Source organism: Terrapene carolina, unplaced genomic scaffold (genome assembly GCF_002925995.2).
Source record: "Terrapene carolina triunguis isolate 2854851 unplaced genomic scaffold, T_m_triunguis-2.0 Scaffold374, whole genome shotgun sequence".
Lineage (NCBI taxonomy): Eukaryota > Metazoa > Chordata > Testudines > Emydidae > Terrapene > Terrapene triunguis.
The window spans coordinates 7,618,207-7,643,518 of NW_020664725.1; the positions used below are offsets into that span (position 1 = coordinate 7,618,207).

General features: G+C 49.5%; 1 protein-coding gene across 5 annotated transcripts in view; it reads left to right on the forward strand.

The window, feature by feature from the left end:
- The window catches only part of NTM (neurotrimin), a 684,044-nt gene that overhangs the window by 537,409 nt on the left and 121,323 nt on the right, over positions 1-25,312 (forward strand). For all 5 annotated transcript variants that reach the window (XR_002908047.2, XM_024198722.2, XM_024198721.2 and 2 more), the window contains one exon: positions 20,678-20,910. Coding sequence is in view for 4 of the 5 variants with exons in the window: in XM_024198722.2 (XP_024054490.2) it covers positions 20,678-20,910 (233 nt within the window). In the remaining variant the exon portion in view is untranslated. The remainder of the gene's footprint in view (positions 1-20,677; positions 20,911-25,312) is intronic.

Consider the following 25,312-nt stretch of genomic DNA (forward strand, 5'->3'; position numbering starts at 1 on the left):
GTGAACTTTCTGACAAGCCCACCTTCATTATTATTTGCTTTATACTCGTCTCTAAAGGCCCTGCCCAGCAGACGAAGATTGAAACCCCCAATGTGCATGGTGCTGTGCACACAGTGAGAGCCAGTCCAATCTAAACAGCCAAGAGGTGAGATGGGAACCAGAGAGGCACACGGTTGTGAACTGACTTGCCCGAGGTCACAGTGGCCAAGCCAAGAATAGCACCACAGTCTCTTGGCTCGCAGTCCAGTGCCCTACCCGCTAGTCCACACTGCCTTCCCACATCTAGCTCTGTGTTGAAACCTGGAATCAGGCGCTGTGCATCTGGCTCGGGCCTATTTGCTGTGAAAGTTTATCAGCGTTTTCTATCTGGAGTCTCATGAGTGGTGCCAGGTGCTGGAAACACTGGTGGGGGAGGGAGGGAAATCCACGGTGGGGAAAGAACATAAATAAGCAACGGGGAGAAAAAAGTAAAATGTGAAGTGGCCCTTTAAATGCAAGCCTCTGGAGCCCAGAGCTCCTCTCGAGCTCCCTCAAGTATTCAAATGAGATTGCAGCATCAGATTGGTATGCATTAGGCTGGTCTCAATGAAAATTAACATGTAATTGCTTCAAATGAAGTAAGTGAGGAGGTAATCTGTTCTTAAATTGGATTCGCAGGATTTTGTGGTACCATAATGCAGCTGTGAAATGAAATATATTTTAAGGATGATGTCCCCAAGGGGCGAGGGGGAGGAAAAGGGGGATGTCATAGAGCGAAAGTTTCCCCCTTCCCCATCTTGCTTTATCCTTTGTTAGCACTGCTCTCTAATAGGGGAGGGTCTGACAACGGGGTAGCAATCTGAGTCTCCTGGACGGGGAATGCCCCCTGATGTTCTGGAGTCTTGTCTCCTCTGCCTTGATGTTCCATTGTTCTCTCTTCCTTTCCCTTCTAGCCTGGAGTTCTGTTCTCCCTCTGCCTTGCTGCTCCGCTGTCCTCTCTTCCCTCTGAAACATCAGGGAGAGCGTGACCTAGCAGCGAAAGCACAAGGCATCTCCTCCTGACTCTGCCGCTGATTGGCTGTGTGACCTTGAGCAAGGTTTACTTAATCCAGCCTCAGTGCCATGGGTGGACTAAATGACCTCTTGAGCTTCCTTCCAACCCTACATATCTATGATTCTGTGATTTCAAGACACTGTGACCCCCTGTGTGACTCGGTTTCCCCATGCATAAAACAGAGATTAGACTCTCCTTCATTACAACAGAGCATAGGTGAGATGAAATTCACTGATCCCTGGATGGAAGGCAGAAGAGATGGGCAAAGTATCCTCATTATTATTCTGCCAGTGGACAGGGGAGAGGTTTCAGGCAGAGAACAGAGGATAAATATTATCCCCTGGGGAAATGCCTCCCTGTGTATCATGAGGCTAGGAAGTCAACGGGGTATGCCGAGAGGAAGCCAAATCCTTGGCATCCGACCATGCGTTACCTGAGCTCTTGGCCAGGTCTGAGCTGCCAGCGTCTCTCTGCTCTCCTGGATGCCACGGGTTGGCATTACAAGAGCGCTGATGATTCCTTTAATTCTCCCCTTTGTTTGTACTCTCCATGCTGGTGTTCTCCAGCTGCACGTGTGAGGAGATAATGGATCCGTGTAACTCAAATGTGGAGCTTTTGCAGCTCCCGGGGTGTATGCGACCGAAGGGGCTCTTGAAAGCGCTCCACGAGGAATGTTTTCCCACCCCTAGAGAATCTCCTGCTCATGAATCCTAAACAGGTAGATTATAAAGCAAAGTCCCTCTGTGTCAGCAAAGCGGGGAGGCGGCCGTGCCTAGTGGAGCTCGCTCTGCTGGCTTTACTCCTCTCTTACAGCGGTGAGCTGGTGTGGTCCCTTCCCACTCTCATTTGGGAACCAGTGTTCCCTCTGGAGACTGGAATGGACCGCTCCAGTCTGCAGCCAGGAGGCAAGTCTCCACCTGTAACATCAGAGATTTCACAGCTACAACCCAAGGCGGCTCTGGGACTTGATTCTGTATTCTGCGGGGCCATGGACGCTTCTAAAGTAACACCAGAGTTTGCTGATTTGGGGGCCAAGCGCTTTAGGGGTGGGGTGGTGCTGGACTCTAAAATGCACTCCCCTTGTGGCCCCTGCAGAATCCAGCCCTTTCCCCAGGCTTGAATTTGATGGTGTGAGGGTGAGAGGGGGGCTGGTTGAGAGATGGTTAATTGTTTATTATGGAGATTGGCTTTTCCCTCTCAAAGTGTGTATGTGTCCATCTGTCTATCTATCGATCTATCTATCTGATCTATTTGGTTAATCATGTATTTGCATCCCAAGATGCACGATAAGGATCTAATAAATAAAGCTGAGACTGGCAGCTTGCCTGCATGTTTGTACAGCACCGAACACAATGGGCTCAATTAATTCAACCAATCATAGCCGGACCATGCTGGTGAGAGGCAGGCATAGTGCAAGAAGATGAGGTGTAAGCTTCCCATACCTCTGGCGCCTCACTCCTCAACTCCTGCATAGCTCTGACAGTGCCTCTTAACCCCAATCTGTAGCACCACTGTTATTCCAGGGCTAGGTTCCTCACGTGGTTCTTTCAGTGTCCCTCAGCAACCCCCATGCTTTGCTGAGGCCCCCAGCGCATGCCAGCCTGCAGCATGCCTTCCTCTTTCAGTCCTGACTTCCCGTCCACCGCTGTGCCAGTGCACCTCAGCCCTGCCCCGCAGCACCCGCTGCTATTCCAGCCCCGCTCCACCCAGCTCTGCCAATGCCCTTCCGTCTTGACACACAGCCCCCTCTACTACTCCAGCCCTGGTCCAGACAGCTCTGCTGATGCATGTCAGCCCCGACCTGCAGCACCGCTTTCTATTCCAGTCGTATGGCTCTACTTAAGAGGAAACACCAGTTGCGGCGATAATTTCCCATCTGTAATAGCTTAAGTGCAGCACTTCCCTCCAAATGCGTTATCATTGCAGTTAAACGCTGCAGTCCCTAGCCCCTGCGCCTAGTTAAATGCATCCCTTTCACATACGTTGGGGCAACGGCTTTACTTTATTCGTGGGCCATTAGTGTCAATTGCATAAAGCAGAAACAGAATTTATTCGGGGGGCACCACTCATAATTGAGAGAGTTCAACACTCAGTGCAGCGCTAGCGGCTGCAAATGCAGTGGTGAGGGACCAGCCACCGCTCCCTGTTAGGCTGAATCAGGAAAGCAAGGTGGTAAATTGCCAGCGCCTTGACTTATCACAGGCTGATCTACTGGGTACTAATGTGCAGGGGTGGCAGCACCGCCCAGTGGACCACACACTGCAGGTAACCTGGGTTTTGTTCCTAGCTCTTCTGCATGACTTGGGGCAAGTCACGTCCCTGCTTGGTGCCTCAGTTTCCCCATGTGTAAATGTAGCATTGTTTGTATTGTGGTAGCTCTAGGAACCCCAGTCCTGGACCAGGGGTCAGGACCCCATGGTGCTAGGTGCTGTACAAACACAGAAATTAAAAGTGATCCCTGCCCCCAAAGAATGTATGGGAGTAATACTGTGCACTTCGTAGTGAGATGGTGGCTCAGTTAACTAATATTTATAAAGTATTATGAGTCCCTTGGCAATGCAAGTGTTGGCTCTGAACCCGTTTGCCCACCCTTAATATTTTCATGTGCTGTCCTGACTCACTTGTGGCAGAGAAGACAGCTGGGTGGCAAATGGCCAGCCATGGGCTTCCCGAGAGATAGGGGCTTCTCCTTTTCCTTTCCCCATCTGTTCTTGAAAAGGGGATGGAGCAGGGTGTGTGTGTGGGGGGGAAGAGATGTTAAAGGATGGGGGTGGGGAATTGTTCTGTCTCCTCCTTCTGAGTGATCTGGTGAGTCAAATGCCCTCAGGCCATTAGAATGGGTGAGGAGTGCCCAAGTTCTGTAGGAGCTTTGCGTGGACTCAGGCAGAATGGCACAGAGTCAGCCTACACACACAGCATTCTGCACAGCAGCAAAGTGCACAACCCATGCCCATATCTAGCCCAGGAAGGTCAGTACTAGTCAGGAGGGAAGGGAAGGATACTTGATTGTTTCCATCCCCAGCACCTAGAGTAGAAAGCTCCCCAGACTGGATTAGACACGTAAGTAAATGGTCTAGAGAAGGCAGATTGGGAGTTTCCGATTTCCCCATCTAGTAAAGTGAGAACAAGGGGACATTTGATGTAACTGAAAGGTGGCAAATTCGAGAATGATAAAAGAAAACACTTTTTTCTATGCAGCACATAATTAGACTGTGGAACTCATTGTCACCGGCGGTCGCGAAGGCCAACAATTTCGCAAGATTCGAAGGGGAATTGGATATTTATATAGCAAGAATATCCAGAGTTATGACAGTTAATGCTAAAAAAAAGAGTACGGAAAGGGAAATTAAACCTCAAACTTCAGTGTTTAAATCCATTTCAACTATTAGGATTAGGATGAGGCCTTCTTGGGGGCAGATTACCCCACATTTACCTCCTAGGGGTTTCTTGCACCTTCTTCTGAAGCTTCTGGTGTGGGCTACAGTCGGAGAGAGGACACTGGACTGGATGGACCTGTGATCTGATCCAGTCTGCCTATTCCTCTGTTCCTACATGGATAAGATCTTTGCAGTCCCACTGTAAATTCTTTGAGCAGGGAGTATCTTTTATTCTGTGAGTGTACGCCATTCGGCACAATGCATCCAAATAAATGACACCAGCACTAAGGACAAAATGGACAAGGTCCCTGTAACGGGGTTGGGACTCACCACCGCAGCGCCTCCTACTGGTTGTCTTGGGAATTAGGTCAGTCCAGTGGAGCGCCCCCTCTTGGTGGTGTCCCGACCGTCGTCTCGCCCTCGGTTGGCGTGTCTGAGCCCATCTCGCTCACCAACTCGCAGCGTCCTCTTTGGGACCACTGCCCTCCAGCAGTGCCCCTCAGTCCTTCCACACCCCCTTCCAGGGAGAGGGGGGGGGGTCAATCGGTAGTCTCTGTGTTCCAGCCACCGTGGTCAACCACACACCCCAAAGTCTAATCCCTCCCGTCAGGGATCTGGCATGGCCTGTAATAGCCGCTCCCTACGGCCAATGGCTGGTTGTACTGCAAGGGGGGGAAGGGGGATCCAGGCCCGCCCTCTACTCTGGGTCCCAACCCAGGGACCCTCTGGCGGCAGGCTTGCTGTCCTCCTTCTCTCCCCTTGTCTGTCCACTTCCCTGGGCCGCCTCTCCTATGGCCCCTTGCACCCGCTAGGCCCTTCCCCTCAGGGCCTGCAGCCTGGCAGGCCTTAGGCTAGAGCTTCCTTCTCCCCCTGAGCCTGTCCAGCACTGCGCTGTCCATAGTGCTAATCTCCCAGCTTGGAGATAGACCTTCCCCTCTCAAAGGCCTGGGACAGACTGACTGCTCACTCCCTGTGCAGCCTTTTATAGGGCTGAGCCTGGCCCTGATTGGCTGTCTCCAACCTGGGCCCTGATTGGCTCTCAATAAGCTCTTCTCCCATTGGCTGTGCGTCTGCGCAGGCCCATTGGCCTGCCGCAGCCCATAGTCTCAGGGAACGGGGCAGCCGCCCCACTACAGTCCCTTAATACACATACTTCAGCTCATAAACCCACCGCTGTGCAGCATTTCAAAAGCACAGTGGAGGTGTCCATGCACAACTTTCTGTGTATACTTTGGTGGTGCTTTCACCCTTCCTTGAAACATTAACAACCAGCCAGTCCTGGAGGGTACCTGACTGGATGGGCCAGTAGCTTGCTGTAGGTAACAAATCCTGTATCCCTGTGTGACTATCCTTGGTTAGATTTAGAGACAGGATCCAAGAATGAAAGGACCTATTGGTCTGTGCTGGGGCACTGACTCCTATCCTACAGACACTTCCTTAGGGTTTTGTAAAGCGCTTTGAGATCCTCGGGTGGAAGATGGCAAAGGTGTGCAAAGTGGTGGTGGTGTTAAGGTGTGTTAATAGGAGGATGGGGATGAGCCTGGTGCAGGACCACAGGGCAAAACACAGCAGCGCTACAGAGAGATAAAGACCTTCCTAGCGTGACTGTCTGCCGTACTGGGACTTGTCTGCTTTGCTGTCCTCCCACCATGACTCATACGTCAAGGTTGAGAACACGTGAGCTCCTTAGCCTGAGTTTCTTTTGATGGGCTTAATCTTCCACCACTCAAAAATTCTCCTGTCACAGAGCCGCCCAAAATTAGATTCCTATTGCCTTGGGATGCATGTGCCCAACCCACACTCAGAGGAAGGCAAATATAGGGGGCAGCATTCCTGAGAGCCGGGCCTGGGCTGCTGCTCCTGCAGCTTAGCCAGCCTCTGCTGTTAGGAGACTTGCATGTGGGGGAGACAGGCAGCATGTCAGCGCCAGAGGGATGCAAGAGCAAATCCCCAGCACCTTCCCACGTTCTCTCTGCCGCCTCCCCTCTAGCCCATCCCAGGGCTCCCAGCAGCCTTCATCCGCTTCCACAAATGCACCTGTTGTGCAGGAGGGGCATGTAGGTTAGTGGTTAGAGCCCTGGCCTGGGCGTCAGGAAGAAATGTGGGTTCTACTCTTGGCTCTACCGCTGCTCTGACCACGGACGAGTCACGTAACGTCCCAGTGCGTAAGATTGCCCGTCTACCTGGTTTCAGAATGTGCAAATGCGTCTAAAGGCAAAACGGGGATAATGCTTCCCTTGGATGTGTTACCGTGGGGACTAAGGGATTCATCCTACTGATGTCAGCCAGCCTCTGTCTATTGGCTTGAGATTGGGCCCTAATTCATTAATGTTTGGGAAGCACTTTGAGTTGCTTGGGTGGCTGGTCCCGTGTGATCCGCCGTTGCTTTGAAGTTGGGAGGGGTCTCTCGGCATGGTGAGAACTAGAAGAGAGTTTTCAAGCACTGGCTTCATTTTTTCCTTCCTCTCTTTCTTTCCATTCCTTTCCCCCCGTTTCTTTGGCATTTCCCAATAACCTCGTGTACAGCTGTGTGTCCTGAGCTGTCTGTGCATCATGGGCATTGCACCAGACCAAGCAAGGTGGAGTCTTTATAGCTTGCATCCTCCTATTAATACAATTAGAGCAAACGATTTGCATCTGTAAACTTTGAACTGAGGCTCTCCGGTGCTTCACAAACATGCATTAACTAACCCTCCAAACTCACGCGGGGAAGGCAGGTGCTAAAATCTGTAACTGCATTTTACTCAAGTGGAAAGCGAGGTGGGGAGACATGAAGCTTTTTGCCCGAGCTCATCGTGCAAGTCAGTAACTGAACCCAGGAGTCTTGGATCCTAGTCCCTTCTGCAATAACCACTAGACCACACTCCCCTATCAGAGCTGGAGACAGAATCCATAAATCTTGACTTCCCAGGAATCCTGACTCAGCCTCACCCCCCCCCCATAACCATTAGGTCACACTCCCCTCACAGCCCTGGGAATAGAACCCAGGAGTCCTGACCCTGACTTCCAGCCTCTTTCTTCTAGCAGTCAAGGAAGTGTCTCCTCCTAGATATTGCCTTTTTGCTCCTCCAGCCTGGAGCGAAGGGCAAAGAGAACAATTTGGTTTGCAGAGGAGGGAGAAGCGAGAGCAGGCTTGAATGGCATTTGATGCCCCCGACGGGCCTGTTTGAGTGAAGCTGGTTAAATATGTTCAGATCTTCGTGGGCAGGAAGGGGGAAGTCACAAAAAGGTTTTTATTTTCAATACCTGAGCCGCACTTTTGACCATGTCTGCATGAATCTGAACAAAAACCTGGGTGCCCGCCGACGTGAGGGCACCTGTTGACTCCCAGCCTTTGGAAATGCTCCGACTGCTAAGAGAGAGAAAATCTGAGGTAAATCAGCAGGCGCTCCTTCCTTACCGGTCTGCTCTCCTGCTGCTGAGTTAATAGTGAATATCCAAAGAGAGATTTTCCCCGGCAGTGAAACTTCTCTTAACTCCTCATGCTATCTGTCCTGTATGGTTATAATATTTCTGTCTGTCTGTCTCTCCTTTTCTTTCTTTCTTGATTTGTGCTGAGGCTGTCTACACTTCTGAGAGTTAGTGCCGTATATCACACCAGGATCAACTTGAGGGCCATGCGGACAAACTGAGCTGTCAGCAAACTTTACAGCTTCATATAAAATTTTGTGTCCGTGGCAAGGACGGTGTGTGGGAAGCGCTGAGATGTGTGACAGTAGGCGTGGGTGGAGACGGGGCGTACCAGATATTCCAGGGGCTTTCTACCAAGGGGACGTGCAGAGGACAAACAGGAGATCATTTCCATGCCATAAGGTGACTCTGTTTCTCCCCACACCCATGGGGCACATCCGTTCCTTGAAGCCCCCATTACCGAGGAGGGCACATAGCTGCGGCACCAGAGTCAAAGCTAATCAGAGCTGCTGGGGGATAAATGAACTGTCTCCCTGCCATGAGAGCTGAGATCCAGATGGAGCTGCCAGTTCCAGCGCTCAGAGGTAGTGCCCCTTCTTTCTCATGCGATAGCTGCTGTGATTCAAGTCTCCTTGAGACCAGGAGTTGTATAACCATGAGCCTAATTCTCCTCTCATTTGCAAAGGTGTAAGTCGGGAGTATCCCCACTGAACTGAGTGGAAAACGGGGGTGAGAGGAAAACCAGATCCACTTTCTCAAGCCCTCGCTCTCTCATTCTGATGTGTCATTGTATCATTCAGACACACTAGCTGAGAAGCATCTTCAGCCCCCCCTCCTAGATTTATAAGCCATCAATCAGGATCTTCTGTGTGCAGACCCAAGACAAGATTCATAGATTTCAAGGCCAGAAAGGACCATGGGCTCCTCTACTCTGATCTCCTGTATATCACAGGCCATTACATTTCACCCATTTACTCTTGTATTGAGCCCAGTCATGTGTGGCTGGCGAATGTGCTTCAGATCTAGGTCCCAGTTTATCCAGGCCCCAACGCTATGGGTAGGGAGAGCTGATAAATGGTCCCCATATGTTGTATTGCTTAGTGAGGTGCCACTTTCACATGTTTGGGGGGTCCTAAGGAGGAAAGAAAAGGTCTGAGGAGTTGGAGAAAAGGATTTTTCTGATTTTCTTTGGTCCAGAGAGCTCTCAAGATCAGGGATTCTTGTGCGACTCTCTTGTACTTCCCAAGGGTGGCTGAGTGTGAAATATCTTGTGATTCATTTTTCTTGTCCAGTGTCCTTTTGCAACTCCAGGAACAGCAAAAGGGATGTACAAATTTAGTAGAGGGCCAGCAGAAAAATTGTTGGAATGCCATGTGCAGTGTGTAATGTGTGTGTGTGTGGGGGGGGTATGTTTCTGTGTGTGATGTATAATATGTATAGTTTGTATGTGTGCTCTTTCTGTGGGTATAGTTGTATACTCTGTGTGTGCATGTAGTAGTTACAGACAGTGTGTGTATGTATGTTCTCTGTGTGCGTACAGTATGTGGAGTAGTTGTAAACAGTGTATGTGCATGTGTGTGTACTCTGTGTGTGTGTGCGTGTGCGCACACTGGCTATGTGCTCTGTGTGCGCACGTGTGTGTGTGCACTGGGTATGTGCTCTGCATGTGCGTGTGTGTGTGCAAACTAGGTAAGCGCTCGGCGTGTGTGCGTGTGTGTGTGCACACTGGGTATGCGCTCTGTGTGTGTGTGTGCACACCGGGTATGCGTTCTGCGTGTGCATGCGTGTGTGCACACCGGGTATGCGCTCTGCATGTGCGCGTGTAGGTTACAGCATACAAGTGAAAAGCAGAGCCAGCAGGCTCTATAAATCCCTTGGGAAGGCAGGCCTGATTGATAGAGGTTGCCAGCCTGTGAGTTGTGGGAGCAGTAGCAGGTAGCTATTGTTTGTGCCTGACCTAGCAGAGGTGAGCTGTTTTTGATGGCGAAGCAGAAAAATACAAACGAGACAGAGCTGCAACAGCAAGGACCTGGGCTTGTTATTTATTAGTGGGGGAAAGTTGCCCCCCGCCCTCACCAACTCCTCGGTATCAGGATCAATGTTCGGGGTGGCAGCCGTGTCCTGGCAGCCGGAGAACTGGAGACTGGAAATGACCACACTCCGCACACTGCCAGCTCCCCCGTGGCTTTACAGCCTTGGATAGCGGGGAGTCGGGAGAGATGGTCGGGTGGAGGATGAAATGAAAGCGGAGGGGCATCGGGAATTTGGTTTGTGGACAGCCTTGTAGATGAGGTTGCGGCACTAGCATTTAGCCTAATCCCTTCAGGTTAGGTCTGGATGCTATATAAATATCTCGCTCTATATCATTTGGGTCTAGTGTTCTGCTCGGTTTTTTCCCCATTTGTCTCTGGTAGATCCGCGGATCATGGGGTCTTCTCTCTCAGACCCCGAAAGCTCCTTCAAGGGAAACTGTAATGACGCCCAGTCTCACCAGACGGCTGTGAAAAGAACCCGTGGCATCTTAATCTTACCTCTTAAATGCCTTGGTAAACCTGCTGGCACAGTATGGCCCTTCTAAAAGGATACAAGGCATTGAGGTGCTGGGGCACTGTATATTACCCAACGATGGCATCCCGAATGGCGTATCATTACAAGAAGAGGCAAGCTTTGGGAATTCTAATGAGGGTGGGCTATCCATTCCTCCCTCTCGCCATCCATTCTTCCCTCCCGCCCACCCACTTCCCCACACATTCCCTTCGTATCTCCCAGGCTGATGCTAGCTCAGAGCTATAGTATGTGTTCTTCAGACAGGCAAGGCAGATTTGAGCATGCAGGCGGGGCAGCGCGTACAGGATAAATAGAGGGGACTTTCGTCTCTAGCGGTGCCGGTCTGGCACCTTTCACCGGCACTCAGATTGCCACAGGGTCAGATTGTGACCCTCACATTCCCACCGGGGAGTGATTATTTGCACTAGGAGAGTCTATGAAGTCAGTGGGAATTGCTCCTGGATAGGAGTGAATGGTTCACAGCCCGGCCTCCAATTAATTCTAATAAATAGCAATAAAATGTGATAGTCAAAGAAATAAATCCAAGTTGGGAAGCGCCTGCCTTCGGCAGCAGGCTAGTTTAGTTGATCATTAATAGCACAACAGCTTAGAAGGGGAAACCACATATGTAGCCTGAACTCTGAGGGTCTCCTGCTTCCAGCACCCTCAGTAGGATTTGTGGGTCCATTTCTCCCCGTGCAGGTTAGGAACAGCTCCCCCTGCTGGCCAGGTCTGTACTAGGAATATTTTCTGCTCCAAATTGTACCTGGTTTCCAAGCTAGTTCGTCTAAACTGATTTTCAGATGGGTCCAAAGCGCAGACCAGGATCTGGGTTGCCCAGATCATGTTTAAGGGACTGGTTTCAAAATCCACAGTGGTTTGGAACTGGTTCAGTTAAAAAAAACCATCTTGAGCCACCTGGAACTTGGTCAATACTATGGCTCCAACACGTCTGAAATCCAGCGTAGATTAACTGGTTTAAGAAACTGGTTAGTATTTGGGGGAGGGAAATTTCCCCTGTACAGACACCAGCATCTCAGCAGCTTCACTGGGAATTAGTTTTATCCTGGGGTGCGGCTGGACGAAGACCCAAGGCCATCAGTGTGTGTGTGCTTTAGAGGTCCCCATCATCCCAGCCCACACCCCAGATCTGGCCTGAGGAAGAGGTGATGGACCCCCAAGTTTGCTGTGGGGAGAAGAGAGCCCAGCTTTCCCCCGACAATTGCAATGAAAGCAGCAACCAGGCTGCTAATTTGGCATGGCTCCTTTGCAGTTCTAATTCATATTATGCATTTCTTTCGGTGCCCTGCTGGGTTGAAACAAGCCACATTTCCCAGCCCAACCATCTCAAACACCAGCTCTTTGCGTAAGAGCTGACAAAGCCATGTATTTCAGTTCCGGCACTTCAGTAATTAACAACCTCCTTCCCCCCACCACCTTGTCCCCCTTCGGCCTTTGTGTGTGTACTAGAGGATGCAAATAGGGACAGTTGGAGGAAACTTCCTCTAGCCTTCGCCTGGGACATAATTGTGATGGCTGTTAGTCTTCTTCTGAATCTGGGGACAAGTGAGACTACTGAGGGGAGGGATAGCTCAGTGGTTTGAGCATTGGCCTGCTAAACCCAGGGTTGTGAGCTCAATCCTTGAAGGGGCCATTTAGGAATCTGGGGCAAAAATCTGTCTGGGGATTGGTCCTGCTTTGAGCAGAGAGTTGGACTAGATGACCTCCTGAGGTCCCTTCCAACCCTGATGTTCTATGATTCTACCATCCAGATGCAAGGTGGCCTAAGAGAGGGCAGGACCCCTTGGTTCTATTCCTACCTCTGCCACTGACTTCCTTTGTGGCCTTGGGAAAGTCACTTCAGTGCCTCAGTTTCCCTCTGTGTCACATGGGGATCATACTTCTGAGGGCAGATGGGCAACTTAACTCTTTAATGCTTGAAAAGCGCTCTGAGAGCCCTGACGGGCAGTGTAAAGTAAAGTTTGGTGATGGGTTTTGAGGCATGAGTGCCTTCTGCAGCAGGCAGCGATCGTTGGGTTAAAAACAGCTGGAAATGGAGAAGCTACTGTAGCGGGAGCTACCAGAGACTTAAGTTATTCCATAGGACAATCCAGGGTGGATGCAGTTGTACCAATATAAAGATGCCCTATCCTGAGATAGCTTATTCCCCACCCTCTGTGTGGGAATAAGCTACCCCAGTGGGGAACTTTTATAGCTGCATCCACACTAGAAAGAGTTGCATAGCTATTGCACAACAATGTTTGCATGTAGACAAAGCCATAGAGGGGATCTCTTCTGAGAAACTTTCCCTCTTTCAATTTCAAACTAAAAACTCCACTTGCATCTCTCCCTCTTGCTTCCTGCTTGTTGCCATGGCGCTGCCGGCTGAGCTGTTCGTTATGACTGTGCATCTTTTGTAAAGGGCTTGGAGATGCTGGAATTTGGCATCACAAGTCGCCCGTGCGGAGGTCTAGGGGATTCGGAAGGGAGCAGAGAGGAGAGGTGTTTCTCAAGCTGTTTGAGCTCCTCCTCTCTAAAAAAGACAAGAATTGGAGGAGAGGGGGGTAGGGGGACAGATGCAGCGGAAGGGCAGTTGGGATTTCTGCACACAGAAAGCAGTTAAAGTGAATTACCAAGGACAGTGGGCAGTTTAGAAAGGACTTAGTGAGTACGAGCACGGGCCTATATTCTCTTGGCAGTCTGAGATCCCATTATCTTCAGTGGGAGATTTGGTGTGCGAGGAACGTTGTATTTGGAGGAAAGAGAACTCTTGCGAAGGCATGGCTCTGCAGAAGGGGCTGGAGGGAAGAGCTGGGGTCCTTCTTAGGTTTCTGGATCCTTTACCACCCCTCCCTGGCATTCCCTGGGTCCCCATCTAGCCCTATCTGTTTGCTCTACCGGTTTAGGAAAAATGGGCCCAAGCCCCATATCTGGGATCCAGCTTCAGGTAGTTCTGCTCTCTGGTTTTGACTCAGTCTATTATAAAAGGGCCAGATGCGGCTGCTCTTTACCACTCCCACAGCAAGTAGGGTTTGTAAATAAGCTACAAAGGGCCGGGGTAGAATTCTCCCAGTGCTGGAGCAGCATACATAAGGAATCCTATGCTACCCGTCCTGTAGGCCTCAGCCTAGGGGGTGTACTGGGACAGAGCTAGGGGTAGGAATGGGGATAGCTCTAGTACTAAGTACTACAGTGTGCAGTGTAGCCCGTAGGCAACCTAGGACAGACTGCTGTAAGTTGGACTGACCCCAGGGCTGCTCTAACTTACACCAGGGGGTGTTTTGGACCATGCAGAGAGCTGGAAACCATACTGAAAAAAGCTGTCAGAAAGCCACTTTTGCGCCCCATCTCTGTAGCAAAGTGCATGAAACGTGGAGGGAGGAACAGTTTGGAGGAGACACACAGAAGTCAGTCTGTGGACACATGGCTGGAATGCTAGCTGCAGCTGAAGCATCTCTGGAAATAGTTCTCTTAATAAAGATCCAGTTTCGTTTTAGAAACGTGGAGTCCTTTGACGTTATTACCCAGCACACGGTACATGAAACATGGTGGCAGCAGTCAGCCTAGTGAGAGACACAGCAAGGAAGAGAATGTGATTAACAGGCAAACAAAGCAGCATCTAGAAGCAGACATGCTGCAACTCCACCTTGCATTCAAATTATGTGCCCATAAACTGGCTTCCGGGTGCATCCTCCAAATTTTTCCCTCCTGCAACCGGTGCTTCTCCCTCCAAGTTCCATGCAGGTCATTACAGTTTCCACCTGGGCTGCACTTCCATCTCCCAGGAGGTGATTATCTAGCCATCTCTGGTTGGAGATGTGGACGGGAGGACGGTTACGGTGTCTGGGTGGATCGATGGGGGAATACAGGTGGATGGAGAATAAGGCATCTGAGCCAGGAGGAGTCTGGGTTTAGAGTCCTTTGCTGGCTACAAAAGTTGGTGAAAATCAAACCCAAATCCTTCCTTTCTTGCTGTGAGAGGATGGGCTCCGGATGGCCCATTCCCCAGGCAGACAGGGCTCTTGTCATCACAGCACCCGGAGCACAAGCTTCTTCAGCACGAGGCTGTTCTGGGCCACTCGTGAGAGCTGATGCTCTGTTCCTCATGCAGCCGAACATGACGATGTCTGCAGTGCCTTGTCACGAATGACATCACAATGGTGCAAACGACGTACAGGCTGTTACCCCTTGTTTGCCAAGATGGGTTCACAATATTGGGGTAGCAGAAGGCAGGGTGGGCTAGGATTTGTGTTAGGACCACTGGGGATAGAGAACAATCTCCACACTCATCCTCCTCATTCTTCCAGGGCTAACAGGGAAAGAAACTTCCACCGCTGATCTTCAGTACTCCAGCAATGGTCTGTGTGGTGCTTGGAATATACAAGTGAAAATGCCTACACTGGGCTTATTTGAGAGATCTTGCTGCCTTTCCTAAGACACACGGCACATTCCCCAAGGGAAGGGTGCGTCGGTGATGCCCTGTCAGCACTGTGATGAGGGGCTACCACAAAAGTATTCTCACTTAGCCTGTGATAAACCCTGCACCCTAGGTATAGCTCACGGTAGCACAGCTGTCTGACCCTTCCCCCACCACGTGGGTAAACCATACATAAAGGTTTACAAAATCTCTTAGACCCCGATCCTCAAAGGTAGCCTCCCTTTGAGGATCTGGGCCTTACTGCCAACTGATCCAAGCTAAGTGAGCTGGTTCTTTAGCTCAGGCAGTCAAGACTCATACTATAAGATCCAGAGGTCCTGGGTTCAATCAATGCAGATGACCTGTCTAGAGGCGTCATGCCATAGGTATATGTGTTCGCAGAAAGGAATGGTGTGGGGCTAAGGGATTCATGGATAATCCCATTTAAACCAAAGTTCTTTCTTCAGAAACCCAGCCAAAGAGCAGGGAGAAGCAGCAGCACCTGACACACAAATGCGCTTTGTTTCAACTTCCTTCCTGGGAAAACACACTGAGTAAGGATTTGTATATACATGGAGTTACTCACGAACTGCTGCTGTTCAATAACTCCATCTGTGCACAGGCCCTGCTATTGATAGTGTAGCCAGGGTGAGTTGAGCTGGGTGGGGTGGATGGTGATCTAATCAGATATAAGAGAATGACAGCAACAAAGCTATTCTGGCCTTCTGGGTGTGTGACATAAAGTCCATAACACCATACAGGGATGGGACAGCTCTGGGGGAGTCGGGCCTTGCATGGCTAAATAATAATAATGCATGTTTGTTAGTGAACAGTGTAAAGTTATTCACCCCCTACAGGCTTCCTGTGTGGCCCTGAGCAAGCCACTTATTCATTCTGTGCCTCAGTTTCCCAACTGTAAAATGAGGTTAATATTGTTTCCTTTCTCCCATCCTTCGTCTATGTACACAGTGGCTTTGGGGGGCAGGGACTGTCTCTTACTATGTGTATGTACAGCACCTAGCACAACTGGGTCTCTATCTTGGCTGGGGCCTCAAGATGCTACCATAAGTGCATTAATGATCATGTTAGCAGCGTTCCGGGGGATAGCTCACCGGGGGGGGGGAAATTCAAAGGCAGAGATGTTGCTCCTCCAATGTATAGCTCTGAGCCCGAGGGATAAAGGATGTCTGGCAGGGATGGTTTAGAGGGATCCAGAGATTGGGGTGAACCCACCCCTGCTGCATCTGGATGGTGGGATATTAACATGGCACTGGGATCTATTCGTGCTGAGCAAGGAGGATGCTGTGATTGCGGCATGCTAATGGCCTCCCCTGCTCGCTGAGGGAAGCCCGGAGACCTGGGACTCGGGATCTGAAGGGAAAAGAGACGCAGGGAGAAAGCAGAGCGTGAGACCAAGAACATTGCCTCCCCTTGCTGGGGGACTCCAGGCTTTTCATCTTCCAGCCCTGCCTCCCGAGCTGGAATGTAAAGAGGATTAAGGATCTTGAGAGAAATTACCTCATCTGCGCTTAATGACTTGTACATCTTTGCTGAGGCCAGGGCTGTTTCTGGCACCCTGGGGACCCATTCCCCCCTCCCTCATCGGCACATCACAGGGAGAGCGTGGCTTCAAAGAGGTGCACAAGTGAGCAAAGGGAAAGTGTCTCTGGGCTTGGAGTGTTGTTGGAAGGAAAAGAGGGCAGGGAAAGTTTCCAGACTCCGCCGTGTATTTTAGCTCCCCCGCGTCCCCATTTGGAGCCTGCCCTTGCTGCTGCAACCAAAGAGGCGGCTGGTTATTTTGTTTGCTCCATTCCGTATTGTCTCCTTTGTGGGGAAAACAGGGTTGCCCATCAACAGGCTCAGCTTTTAGTTAGGAGCCGCTGGAAGAGGGCAAGGAACCAGATGGGGAGGAGAAGGGAGAGACTGAGGGATCATTTGGCCATCCTGAGCGGCACTCAGTGTCAGGAGCAGAGACTGAGCCTTGGCCATGTGACATCTCTTTCAGAACCATCTCCCCTCCCTAAAAGTATATAGCGCGGCTGCACTCCAGCGTGGCTCTGGATGGCAGCCGTGGGTCAGTTTCAGAGCTCTGGACCCTTTCTAGGCCCCTGATGTGTGCAGCTGATGTTGGCCTTTATTAATGCGGCAGAGACTGTGGAGCATAGGGTGTGTGCCCTGTTGGGGAGAATGATTCCTGGATCTGCCACTGACTCACTGTGGGCTATGTCCACTGGTATCAATGGAGTCACGCCAGAGATGCATCTGGTTCTTCTGTGATGCTGGACAAGTCACTTAGAACTCAGCAGCCTCATGCAGCTCCCAGGGAAGCCAATGAAAAGACTCCCATTGTTATTGCTCAGGTCTGTACATCCCCACGCAGAGGATGGAGTGGAGATGTACCACCCTGGGGGAGCTTTGGGTGGCATTACAACTCAGCCAGTAGCAACGCAACTTTGGCACCACAACCTGTCTGTCCGTCCGTCCTCCCTTTGGGAGGGACGCACTATGAGCTGGGCCCAGCCATGCTCTGAGCATCAAGACTGCCTGGCCCATTCCTATGTCACGTGGGTCGGAGGGAAGGATGAGAACCTGTCCCTGTAGGGGCTCAGGAATCCCATGTGGACGACATGGAGGAGGACTGGGGTCTCAGGAATATTGCTGCAGTATCCGAGCCTTGGGTGCCTATTCCCAGGTATTGATTGAGTTCGGGTTGGTCCTGCTTTGAGCAGGGGGTTGGACTAGATGACCTCCTGAGGTCTCTTCCACCCCTAATCTTCTATGAGTCTATCTGGTACCTGTTTGTATTGTGCTTTTTTTTAATTTTTTTTATTTTTTTTTAGCTTTAAGAGTAAGGAAATACAACATAAATAAAATAAAAAAGCCAGACCCTTGAGTCTGCCCATCCCAGGGACAGAGGAGCTTGTCTACGTGATAAGAAGAGATGGTGACCAGGCACTGTGAAGGGCGAAAGCACTGATTTCGCTGTGGCCTCATGCGTTGCCTGAGCCCCGTTACTTTTCAAAAGCGCTTAAATGCTCGGATGGAGGGAATGCTTGGATTACACACTGTCTGGTTCCATTGTTGTCCATGGATCTCCAAGCTGGGGTGCTTCACAAAGGCGGAGGGGGAGGCAGAGGATTTTTGATTTAAACCTGCTCACTGGTCCATGGTGCAAACTTCGGCAGAAGGCGACAGGCAGTTAATCATCTGCATTCCCAACACCTGCTTCGTCTCTGAAATATCCAGTAGACAGGGCACCTCTTCATTTGTACAGAAATGGGCCTCACAGTATTTGTTGGAATCTTTCTTTTACAGTATCTTTAACTGTGCCAATAGAGGTAGGCCCAGAACAAAATCCTGGATCCATGCATCCTCCAACGTTGGCTCTAAACTCTGTGGCTCCAGCCCAGCTCTATAATGAACCATTATTCATTAAAAAAGAGAGGGATACAGTAGATTTGTCTTCTTGGGTGAAATCCTAAGGACCTTTCTCAGTCCTTACACAGTTAGAACTCCCACTGACTTTAACGGGAGTTCGATTAAGCACAAACTGAATAAAGCCCTCTGGGTTTGCCCATAGCAAAGCCATAGGTTTTTTAGAAATAATAAAAATCTGTGTATGTCAACAGCTCCTTTCATCTGAAGGTCTTCAAAGCAAAGAGGAAGAATGGTCCAGTGGTCAGGGCGCTAGCCTGGCTTTGGGAGACCTGGTTCAAATCCCTGCTCTGCCCACAGACTCCCTAGATGCCCCACTTAGCCTCTGTGTGGCTTAGTTCCCCATCTGTAAAATGGGCTTAATAGCATCGTCCAACCGCACAGGAGTGGTGTGGAGGCGTCAATATGTTAAAGATTGTGAGGTGCTCAGGTAATGGGGCCCAGATCAGGACCTAACATCGACAAAGCAGTGTGAAAGTAGTCTTGCTGGATCTCTGTGAAGTAAGTAAGTATTCACGGGTAGGAAATTGTTGCACAGAGAGATTAAATGATTTTTCCAAGCATCGCACACTGAGTCAGTGGGAGTACTAAGAACGGAAGACACAGTTCCCAAGTCTAAACCGTCTTGGGAGACTACACCTGGAGCAAGGTGTACTGGAACTGCAGTTCACACACGGCTGTGATTTTGGATCTTTCATTCTGTCCGCTATCGATGGAGGTTCACGCTATTCAGATTCACGCTCAAGCGGATTCCACTCATGATGATGTGGTACCTCTGTATATGGGTCCATGAGTCCCTCCTTCAAAATGTGTCCATTCACAGATAACTTTACAACAGAGCTCATTCGTCCCTCATATAACTGGGCAGCAGGCACTATCAGGGCCGGCTCCAGGGTTTTGGCCGCTCCAAACAACAAACAAACAAAAGTCGCAATCGCGATCTGCGGCGGCAATTCGGTGGGATGTCCTTCGCTCCGAGCAGGAGTGAGGGACCGTCCGCCGAATTGCCGCCAAACAGCTGGACGTGCCGCCCCTCTCCGAAGTGGCTGCCCCAAGCACCTGCTTGGTAAGCTGGTGCCTGGAGCCGGCCCTGGGCACTATGACAGGTCAAGAGCAGAGTAATAGATATAGTAGGGGGGAAAGAAATGGGAAGGCCGGGGGCATAGAGGCATACAAGAGAGTGGTGACAGAGAGATACATGAATTTTAATGGTGACTTTAGTTGTCTTCCATGTTACTTTTATCATTGTTTATTACTTAGACTGTGGTAGCACCCTCAATATGCTAACACTGAAGAAGGCCGAGGTCCCCAGAAGATGTCCAGTGCCACAAAAACTCATTGACAGATCCCACACTGGGGCCACATTCATCCTTGCTGTCACTCCATTGACGTCCATTCACTGAAGTTTCCATGTTCCACCTCTGTGATCTCTGCTGCTCCCTCGCTTGGTAACGTGCAAGTTAATTTGCATACCCACTGCTCGAAAAAGTAATGAAGTTGAACATGGGATCGTAGGCTGAGCGGGTTTATCCTCTGTCACTGATGTCTAACAGAGCTCTTTCTCTGGGTTATAAAAGCTGTTAAATACTGTACGTGTTTTAAAAGGAACACAGTTGTATTCAGCTCGGATGCTTGAATGTTCTCCTGTCACATAAGGGGCTTGGGTTCGTGGGTTACCATAAGACTCCTGGAAGTCGCAGTGAAACAGGAGCACTCTGATTTTGCAGTCGGGGATATGGGTAGAGGCAGTTAGTGACAGTGACTGCTAACAAGATGATATGATGGTGATGTGGAGGAGAGAAAGGAAGAGAGGATGCTTGCAATGGGTAAACTTTAGGAAGCTGAAAGGTTCTCTTTGGATGAGTGTCCTGATCTTTTTTTTTTTTTTGAGACTGTCTGCCTGGAATACTTGGGAGAACAGGAGATATTTTCTCTTTCCTGCTTCCAGAAACAGTGAGAGACTAGCTCCCTTCACCCTTTCTTCTCCTGGCTGCAGGGAGATGGAGATCTCTGGGGGAAATGAAAAATAAGGTTTTGCTGGGGGAGAAAAGAGGTTTGAAGTTTCCAAAAAAAGTTTGAGTTGATATTTGGACAAAAGTTTGAGGCTGTAACTATGCACTTGGTACAAGGAGCTTCGGGATGAATGAAGGGGCCCAAAGAGCCGCTTGGGAATGGACTGAGAGGAGCACAAGCCATGTAACTCTAAAGTAATTGAGAATCTATTTGGAAATCCTCTTGAACTGATCTGAGGCTCAGGTAGAATTTTAGATGGAACAAGAAGCCCTGAGCACAGCAGGTAAAGTGCTGACGCTCTCCTCCTGGGAGGCCAGTGCTACTGGGTCTCCAAAACTGCTGCTGACAGCAAAGCTAAAAAAAGAAAAGAACAGAAAGCGGCAGTGGGCGAGCGTAGCCACAAGAGGCAATGTGCTAATGAATCATTCTTCTCCTTCCCCTCAGGTGCTCCGTGGATAACAGAGTCACTCGAGTGGCCTGGCTGAATCGCAGCAGCATCCTCTACGCTGGCAATGACAAATGGTGTTTGGACCCCCGGGTGGTGCTCATGTCCAACACCAAAACCGAGTACAGCATCCAGATCCGGGATGTGGACGTGTATGACGAGGGGCCCTACACCTGCTCCGTGCAGACAGACAATCACCCCAAAACGTCACGAGTGCATCTCATCGTGCAAGGTAAGGCCCAGGGGAGACAGGCCTGCTTGGGCTGCTAGGAGCTTATTGCCCTGCTTCCTTGGTTTCTCTTCTCCCATCTCTCCTAGTTCCTTTTCCCAACGGCCCCTTGCAACTCCTCTTCCCAATTGTCACAATGACCTTTATTCCCAGTTCCCTTGTTCCCGTAGCTCCATCCTAGTCTCCCTCTTCCCAAACAACAGCATCTCCCTTCCCATTCCACCAGCTGCCTTTGCTCTTTGCCAGCCTTGTCCTGGCTCGCCCACACAGCCTGCCCATCTGGCCTAAAGCTCAGTCCAAGTGTCGTGGTGGTGGTTTTTAGCCCCAAGTGGAGCAGGATCACGAGGACCAGGCAGTCCAAGCAGAATTGGGCAAAGTCCATGTGTTTTATTTTTTTCTGGGAAGATGGGGCAGGGCTTGCCTGACTCCCTGTGAATAGGCATCAGGCCTCAACCTCAGCCACTCGAGAGTGTGACACAGACACTGTTCAAACCATTATTTTCTCATGCTGGAGGGAAACAGCAAAGCAAATTATGTCTGAAGTAGTGGAAAGAGGATGAGAGGGAGGAGAGCAAGCAAGCACATCCGTGCTGGGAGAAAAAAATGAGCATCAGACCCATCTGTGTGTGTTGAGAGCAGATTTGTGTGCTCTGTGGGGGTTTTGGGAATTCTCTGTGTAGGGAGGATGTTTGTATTGGAGAGTTGTGTTTTCTAAGTGTGCACTCACTAGTGTGTGCATGCACACTAGTCAGGCTGCGTGTGCTCACTTATGTGCCCATACGTCCATTCTCTCATAGTGCAAAGTGCCATAGAGTCACGTCACGATGTACAGTAAACACAGCACATGGGAGTCACGGGCCCGCAATCTTCCTCCACGTTTGCCATCTTCACACAGCCTTGAGAAGCATCATTCTGTGTCCCATCCAGTCAGTGACATCATCAGACCACACCTGCCTCAGGTGCCCCCTGGCACCAGTCCCTCCAAAACTTGCTTCTGCAATCTTCCTCCGCTCAGCTGACCCATGTGGCCCACAGACAAGTCATCTTTGTTTGATCACCTTAATGATATCAGAAATCACTCCAGTTCTGCTATACATTTAGGCGATTACCTTCTCGTTAGTCATATGTGAGGTCTAGCTAATGCGCAGCAATCACCTGTAGCATCTCAATTTGAAGGCAGAAAACCTCTTAACGTCCTGCTCCCTTAGCATCCATGTCTCACAGGCACATAGCAAGATGCTGAAGACGAGACTCTGCCATTTCGTTTTACACTTCATGGTAATATCTTTGCTTCTCCAAAGTCGGCTGAGTATTGCTGGAGCAGCAGTCGTGAGGCTGATTTCTGTGTTGGATGGCTGAATGATGTTTAGTGTACCTTGCAGTCATACGACCCAAGTGTCTGAAGTGTTCAACACACTGTATATCCTTAGATTTGAGTAGGAATAGCTTTGGCTTTTCAACACACTTAGATGTCACCATTCTCTTTGTCTTTCCATGTGATCTCTTTAGACCTAACTTCTGCTTCCACCACTATAGTTTTCTACCAATTTTTGCAGCGTTTCTTGCAATGATCCAATCAGGTCCATTTTATTCCTGAAGCATAGATGACTAATTTTTCATCCGCCAATGGGTACACTCTCTTGTATGTTTCCATCAGTGGCAATTCTTAAAATGTCTTCAACATAACAGTTGAAGAGAGAGAGTGATAGCATGCAGTCCAGTTTAACACCTATCCCCAATAATCCAACTACTTTGCTCACAGCCCACAAACACCAAAGCTGTCGTTTTTCCACAGATATTTTCTATCAGTTTTATTCCATTTTCCTCAACAAGCTGCAGGATTGCCCCAAGAGGTTTGTGCCATATGTTGTCAAATGCCTTCACAAAATCCACAAAGACATGTACTACCTTCCCATCATTCTCCAGCATTTTGGCACTTAGCACATACAGATTGAATATTTGCTCCATTGTAGCTCTTTTGGGTCTTAACCTTGTTCTTCAGCCAGAAAGTTCTCTGTCTTGGGCACAGTTCTCTTCAGAATGAGGCGCAGAAGTATTTTGTTAGGGCGCGTCAATAATGAGATGAAGTAATTTCCACAAACAACAGAGTGCCTCTTTTTATTAATAAGAACCATCAGGGACTATGTCCAAGTCTTGGGGCATCTTCCAGCTTCCCAAATCACATTGGCAAACTTATGGTGTGCTTGAATGAGTACCCCTCAGCCACGTTTAATTAGTTCTGCTTCTATGTTATCTACTCCATTGCTTTTTCAGTGACCGCATTGCATCCTCAACTGTGACATAGGAGGAGGTTCACCAGGACAAGTCAAGCTTCCTGTGTAGCTTGCCCCTGCCTCTTTCACTTCCAACTTAGGATTTGTTTTGTTCATGTTCTCAGCAATACCTACCCAAAGTGTTGAGTGAAACAATATTTTTTCCTGACAGGGAAACCTTTTGAAAGGGTCTTAATGGTTTCATAGGCCTTCCTAGGGGCATTTGCTACAAAGGAGTTCTGTATATTGAAGCACTCTTGTTCAAGCTAGTCTTCTTTTGTCACTTTAATCAGTGAACCTATTTCTTGTGTTAAACGAGAATATTGCTCTCTTGCAGTTTCATCGGTCTTCCTTTGTGCTCTTAACTTCCTTTGTTGATCACATAACTCAATAATCTTCTCCGTGATCCAAGGTTTCTTCTTTAGGATCCATTTCCCCAGAAGACCATCCATGGTCTCTGTAATGCAGCAGGAGATGATGTGCTGTGCCTGACCTGTGCTTGGAGCTTTTGTTTAATCATCCTCTTAAATTCCACTTGTGCTTGACAGACTTTCAGTTAGTCAGCATTATAATGGACTCCGAGGTACTTGCTGCTCTTTTCTTGTTTCCCAGTTTGTTCTTTATGTTGGCCAGTATTAATTTATGATCAGATCCTATGTCGGCCTTCTTGAAGGATGGATTCCCCACCCCACTGAGACGACCTCTCTCCGAGGCCATGACGAAGGCGATCTCGTTCTGAGTCCACAAATGCAATCATGGCCAAGTCCATCTCCTTGCCGGTTTGTGCTTGAACAAAGTCTTCACTAAGACTGAGTCATTTCTAGTTGCACGTTGCATGAGTCGCAGTCCTCTGCTGTTTGTCTCGGTGTAGCTAAATGTCCCAACGCAGCTGCACCATTCTGGGTAACTCTCAGGACCAGTGCAAGCATTCCAATTACCCTATACCATTAAGATGTCTCTGCGGTCAACCACTGCTAGCTCCTGCTCGATGTTGCAGTAGAATTTCTCAACCTCTTCACCACCACAGTCACTAGTTGGGGTGTAGCACTGGAAAACACGTATGTTATAGGGATGGGCTGACAAGCTGAGGGTCATCAACCTGCTGCTGACCGGTTTGTACGCCATCAGGTAGCAGGCTGATCTGCTTCCTGATTAGCAGCACAACCCAATGTGTGCCCACTGTTCAGGCCATATGTGCATGCATGTTCTTCAGAACGTACGGCTAAATTCAGTGCCTTGCATGGTGACAGGTTTCATGGTGAAACCTGTCACCGTGCAAGGCTCTTCAGAACGTGTGTACTCACCAGTTTTTATATATGTGCACGTGTGTCTGTGCTGAAGGAACCTGTGTGGGTGTGTAATGGGCAGGAAGGAGTGTGCATGGTGCGATGTGTGCAAAACGTTGCTGTTTTAGCTGAGGACAGTCTGGGTGAGGATTAATGGAAAACTTCTAATCCCTTGCTAGCAGTCTTTTCTCTCCGAGTTGGATGGGAGCCCTTTTAGCATGACACACCAGCCTGAGCATTGGAATCTCATCTCGGGCTAATTTTCAAATGCTGATGGATGTATTGATTTGGCAACAAGCTGGGTTAAAAAGGCATTGGTCCGGTACACAGAGTTGCATTGTGCTAATCCGCTGTCGATATGCTGGGGCTGAGCGTTATTGACAGCCTAATGAATAGAAGGCCAAAAAGATTTCAGAGCTTTTTTCTCCCCCTCCTCCTTCCTTCTCCTTCCTTTTAAAGCAATCGAGCAAACTAAACAGAGCCGGACTTTCCCCATCTCCGTGAGCTGTGAAATGGAAAGCGGATGCATCGCCACCCCAAATTCTTGCTGTTTATCTTGCGATCTGTTATTACCTGCCTGAGTTTCTTAAGCTGAATTGGTCGCCTGAAAGCTCTGGAGTTGCTATCAGGCACCGAGGTGACGCAACGCAATTCTATTGGATCCATCCTGATTCTGCTGCCAGGTTTCCTGACGTAACTTTCTCCATATCCTTAGCATCCAGCCCCCTCTCTCCGTTGTGTTGGATACCAAGATCAAATCCTGTCTTATTTCTTTAGAGCATCACTCTGAAGCACTGGAGGATCCTCAAGCGGTTCACAAATGATGGGCCCAGTCTTGCAAGGCGC